We start from the raw sequence: 6,000 nt of genomic DNA, 5'->3' as shown, positions 1-6,000 counted from the left end.
CAATCAGTCAATCTTCTCCCTTCTTTATGGAGTTGAAAAGTGGAATGACGATATTACTGTTTTTTATTATTTTTATTTTTTTTGGTTTGATTGACAGAACGCTTCACACTTGTTCTGCTAGAAAAGCCACCTCGAGAAGGTTAGCCGAGACGTTGACACTTCTACACAAATAATCCACACAGGTGGGTGAATCATTCCCCTGATTCCATCTGTGCCCTGTGTTACAGAATCCAATTTCCTGTCAAGACAACGGAATGTCTTTGAAGAAAGCGAATATCTTGTATGAATTTCTCAAAAGCAGTTTAGTGTGCCTGTAAGTCTTTGTCAGTTCTTTGAGTCATAGGATATTGGATAAATCCTCACTGCACATGAGGGTGGTGTGGGTAGTTTTATGTGCCGATAACCAAGGAATTAGCCAATTTGCTATGAACACATCAAGCTGGTTTGTGAAAAGGCATCCAGCGCAAGGCCCAACATGTTTTCCTTTCTGTACTGGAAAAATTATTCTGTTCATCACAGGTATGATAGTCAGGCAGCCGCATGACAAATACAATGCTAGTCCCTGGTGGGAATGTGCTAATATTTTCTAGCATTTACAACTGGGCTATATTTACTTGACTGCAACAGAAAACACTCACAAGAAAAAGGTAGACTTTATTTTTAATTACATTTCTTGGCAGTAGGCAGATGAAAATAATATCAAGTAACACTGGAATGCACATGGTTCATTATAAACATATGGAAGGTTATATATGTAGACTTTGCAAAATGATACAACAAATTCTGTCTTATCATCCAGTAATTGGTTGTAACATGCGCCAATGAAAAGTTCACTTTTTACTAAACCATATATATATATATAAATCCTGAGCCTTCTTGGTCAGGATCATTAAGAATTCAAATAACAATATTAATATTAATTATATATTAAATAATAACTAGCATTTTTGATTTTACTAAAATTGTACATTCAATACTTAAATCAATAAAAAGACAGTCACAAAACTATGGTTGCCATGCAAAGTTACTAGTGATTAAGCATCACAAAATAAATTGCATTTACCAATCAATCTGCACTTGGAATCAGTACTGGAAACTTTTTTTTCACAACCTTCACAACTACAATTGCATTCAATGCATATTGCTCCCATACGTTTACTTCACAATACAAGCAAAGACATTCAGAAACATACATTTACATACATACAAGCAAGCCTGCTAAAGAAAGTATATCAAATCAATTCAATGCATCTTTTCACATCTTCCCTACATTCAGTTGGAATTTCCTAAACAGGCCCACCCTTGTCCAGTAGGTGGTGCTTGTCTTTTAAAACAGCAACTCAAAATGGACAGTCTCATATTCATCAGCCACTTAGTTTCCAACCAGGTAGAAGAGCTTATTGGTAACAATAACAGTTAACTTAAAATAAGCTGCCATACAGAACAAAGTTATTTATAACTAGGTTTAATTTAAAATAAATAAATCAATCACCCTAAAATAAAACTGTTGCATAAGTCAAGCGCAATGCTGCTTCCCCTTTTATACACTCAAAAAAAAGGAAAAAAGAAACGGGCAGAATGTGGTAATGAATGTGTGTCCACCAATGACCTAGGAATGAGTGAAAAGGCATTCACTTGCAAGCAAAGCTCACATGCACAAGCCAGTGGTTCAGTGGAAAGTGTCCGGACAGGTGAGATGTCCAATCAGAACTGACTTGCACTGCTGGGGTCGCACTGTAACAAACGCACAATGGAAGGGTCGCTCTTAGCACCTTTAATAAACTCTTCAAGAGAAAGTTTACCTGAGAGAGAAAGGAAATTAAAAAATAAATAAATAAATAAAAACTTTAGTTCGTGTGTGGTTATGTCCTCACTTTCTCTGTCGGCTCATTTCCATCTTAGGAGATCACAGAGTTTTCTGTTTTTGAGTTTCCATCAGAAGTACTGTTAAAACTCATAATTCACATTTAATTCTGTGACCACAGAATGGATAATATATACAGTATAAGGGCAGCAACATATTTCACATTGTGTTGCATTTGGCTGCTTGTTTGCATTGTAACTCAATGTGGATATTACCGTTACCCTACAGTTTAATTAATTCCATTTACTTTAAATCACTCGTCTATGCCAGTAAATGTACATGCATGGGAACCTCAAAGAATCCATAAAGGATACTGATTGTGCAGAAAATCATCGAAACCATGCTAATAGTAGAACGCGAGTTGGAATAGGAAGGGTTATAAGGTTATGCGGTCTTCTATTCTGTGTTACATCATCCGCGATCTTCCATTCCCCTAGTGATCTTTGGGTGGCCGCCATCAGCCATGCTTGATTTTGCGCTATGAGTCTGTTCTTAGCTGTGTAACTACAGCATTCCTTCATTAAACTGCACCAAAGGCAGTGTGGTAAAAACAGTCATACAGTGCTTCGCTGTGGGGTGGCATCTATGACAAAAACACTTAGCTGTAAAGGGGTTAAAAGAGCAAGATGTTTCAATACCAATGACATTAGCCAGCAACAATTTGGACAGGAGTCAAATAGATTTTAAACCAGCTTCAAAATTGACAGTAGAAATCAATGACCATGAAATGCTGCCTTCACTAAAATGTATTCAATGTGATAGGGCTGAAATGAACCAACAATTCAATTCTATCTGGTTTAGTTGTGAAATATCTGCCTCTGGAGTCCCAGAGCTTCACCCACCGTCATTGTTTGCATCCATTTGTCGAAAGATCTTGTCTGTGCGCTTCTCTGGAGTGGACTCGTCCTCTGGCATCTTCATCACAGAGGATACCATTTTGTAAATTGCCTGACAAGAGAAGAGCAGTCTATTACAAACTAGGAAAACATAACAGAATGATAAGGATCATTTGTGAAGTCATTAACATAAAATCAACAGAAAACTGAAATAACATTCAACGTTTCAACAGCAAATACTGCTTATTAGGACTAGAAATCCTAGAAATGTATTCACAGTGCAATGTTAGGCAATGTAATCTTCGAAGATTGAGGTCATCAAAATGGAAAGTTATTAGAAGAGGCACATTTCAAATTAGGTGTTGCATTCCTCAAACAGCAAACGCAGATCGCCTACACTTGGAATGATGATAGAAAAATCCATTGAACTCCTAGCAAGGAGAAATGTCATTGGCCTTCATTTCTGATACTAGAGTCTGGTCTGGTAATGGCCCATCTTCACAACTGGCAGGGCTGAGTGCATGAAGCCTTTCCCTATTGTAGTTACTAAATCTGTAAAACAACATGAAATGTAACCTCTCCATTATTAGGAAGGAAGGGTTCTACCAAGACGACATTGCCAGGGGCTGGTTTAAAAGAGATTTTACAAAGAGGCAGATCTCCAGCAAAGGTGATCCCAACCTAATTCATCAGAACACATATGTGGCAAGCACTCTGCATTGATCCTTTTGTTTGGACGGTGGAATACAAAACAGTGTTTATGGTTACTCTGTTAATAAAGTTTTTATTATACTAAAAATGGATTAAGGAAATCTTATAAATCTACAGTAATAGCATTTCTATTTATCACACACTGAGTTGGAATCGACAGAAAACAAAAGCATTGCATGAGTGGTTACTGAAAAAAGTTCTCTCTGACGAGGACCATTCGAGCATAATGGTACTTTTATTAAAATCGTTGTCGTATTACAGTTTGGACACTGGGGATATGCTTACATTGCAGATTGTTGCATAAGAACTGCCATTAATCCTATGAAATCACATTGTGGCAAGGCAGAAGAAAAGGGTTTATTTAAAAGAATGGGTTGTTGGTGATTTGCATTATGATTTAAAATGTATGTATGTTTATTTAAAATGAGTGAAGGCATTGTGAATACTGTATTGTTTTGGTTTTAGAATGGAGGTTGTTGCTGTGGTATGATTTGAGTGTATTTTGTTTTTATTTTCTTTATTATTCTTGATTTAAATATGGTCTGGCAGAGGCGGTTCTGACAGCTCGGCTCTGCCAGACAGCTTGTGAGACTGTGTGCTCGGCAGCGAATTAATTAACAGAGCTGCCGACAATCACGCATAAACTCGTGCAGAATGTGAACATCTCCAGATTGATTGATTGATTGCTTTATTTATTTATCGCTAACCTGGAGATGATCACGCATATAAAAACCGGCAGCTTTTGCTGGTAGGGGTGGGTGTTTGGAAGGAAGAATGAGAGCGAGAGAAAGCAAGTTGAAAAATACATTCTAAAAATGAAACAGAAAGTAAAAGCAATTGCTACTCATGCTGGACAGACCAGTATGGTATTTGTTTGGTGTTTTTTGTTAGCGACTTTGTTTTGTTTGAACTTTTATTTTTGCTCTGTGAGCGTTGTTTTTGCTTAACCTTTTTATTTTGAATAAAAACACGCTCCAGCGCATTCACTCATACTAGCTGCATCTGTGTCAGCTTCCTGGGCTGGGTACGTCACCACACGAGACGTCCTGTTACACACACCAACACAAAATTGGCTCTAAATCGATGACTGATCAGATGACAGAAAAAAAGTTGTCCAACATTTTACAATTACATAAAAGCAATAGGCTGCTTTGTTTTCTAAGTAACTATTTATATGTGTCATGACATCTGTACGCTTCATGCAATTAAGGACTGAAGTGTCAGCATGAAGTGTTAAAAGTGATGTGACTGTAAAAGTTATTGCTTTTGATAGTGTTAATTAAGCCTGTTAAACTCCCCACATTGTTATACAGTAATCTGTTGCATATCCGACTGCGGTGGGACCAGCGTAAGAATATGTACAAAGTTGGATAAATGAACCCTGTTTTAAATACCATTATACACAGCTGTGACAATTACCATATTCACACAATTATTGTTTTGAGATTAATGCGTGTGACAGGGTAGCCGTCTGCCAAGTGGGTGCGTGCATTCTTTAATTGACTGACAGGCAGGAGATCCCGACAGAAGTCAAAGCTGATACGCCCCCCCCCCAGGTGAACCAGATTTATTTACATATCAACACACTGAACAACGCACGTGACACTACCAGCAATGGTTGCACACGTAGCACATACAACACAGTGTACAATAACTTTTCTGTTCAATAATAAACTAACGTTGCTGAAAAGATTGATCATGGTGGACAAACGGTTAGGGTGGATATGTGACAGCCGTACACGCGACGGATTATTGTACTTGATAAACGGTTAGGGCAGGTACGTGATGTATTACTGTACTTGATAAAGCTTTTGTTGCCAGTATCATCACCTACAGATGATAATGAGATACTGGACATATTTCCCCTTATCTTAGCACAGTTTTGCGGTCCAACAAAGATAACTGTAGTTTATGGGTGATTACCATCTATGGCCGAGTGCAAAGCTGCTTCTTCCATGTTTAAATACATATGTGTTACACTCATAGTTAGGATTCAGTCAATCACTGGGGGAAAAAAAAAAGCCATTTTGCGATTTGAGCATTTATAAAATTAGACGGTACTTTCAGCAAATTATTTTGATCAAACTGCGAAATGGAAAATTGATCAAATTTCAAAATATAAAATACCAAACCAGAAAAGAACTAAACACAAGAGAGACGGCTTCTTTGGTGTTCGGTCTTCTGGAGGATCTCTGGAGCAGCTTTACAGTCAATTTGAATTTCAATTGTCCGATAGTTCATTCCTAATTTGGACAAAGTACCCAAAGAAAACTAATTTTCTTTGTACAGCAGCAGCAGTTGATTCTGTGCCTATGCAAGGCTTCATTTTTGTCAAACAAAGAAGTGCTTCTGTGTGCGTAAGGGCATTCAGTGCAATACTAAACATCACAGCAGCAAGCCTTGCAAAAACAAATACACTGATTTGTATGTTTCCAAATCTAAATTGTGATTTTTTTTTAAATGAGCTCTCATTATGATTTCTTTATATGTATGCAATCTGATTGAACTACTTTAAATTTGACCTGACTTATTGTCTAAACAATCAAATCAGTGTTTTAAAATGAGACTCGGTAGCCCAGCGGAGCTTTC

General features: G+C 37.4%; 1 protein-coding gene across 3 annotated transcripts in view; it reads right to left on the bottom strand.

Moving 5' to 3' along the window:
* Nucleotides 1-634: 634 nt before the first annotated feature.
* Nucleotides 635-6,000, bottom strand: part of LOC121315511 (hippocalcin-like protein 1) — a 52,566-nt gene continuing 47,200 nt past the window's right edge. For all 3 annotated transcript variants that reach the window (XM_041249660.1, XM_041249661.1, XM_041249659.1), the window contains 2 exons: nt 2,707-2,812; nt 635-1,802 (listed from right to left, as the gene is read on the bottom strand). In XM_041249660.1, the coding sequence (XP_041105594.1) occupies nt 1,705-1,802; nt 2,707-2,812 (204 nt within the window). In that variant the 3' untranslated portion in view covers nt 635-1,704. The remainder of the gene's footprint in view (nt 1,803-2,706; nt 2,813-6,000) is intronic.

This window comes from Polyodon spathula, chromosome 5, assembly GCF_017654505.1.
Source record: "Polyodon spathula isolate WHYD16114869_AA chromosome 5, ASM1765450v1, whole genome shotgun sequence".
In the NCBI taxonomy this organism is placed as follows: domain Eukaryota; kingdom Metazoa; phylum Chordata; class Actinopteri; order Acipenseriformes; family Polyodontidae; genus Polyodon; species Polyodon spathula.
Note: the sequence above shows the minus strand (reverse complement) of the source record. Positions and strands in the feature narration are given on the sequence as shown.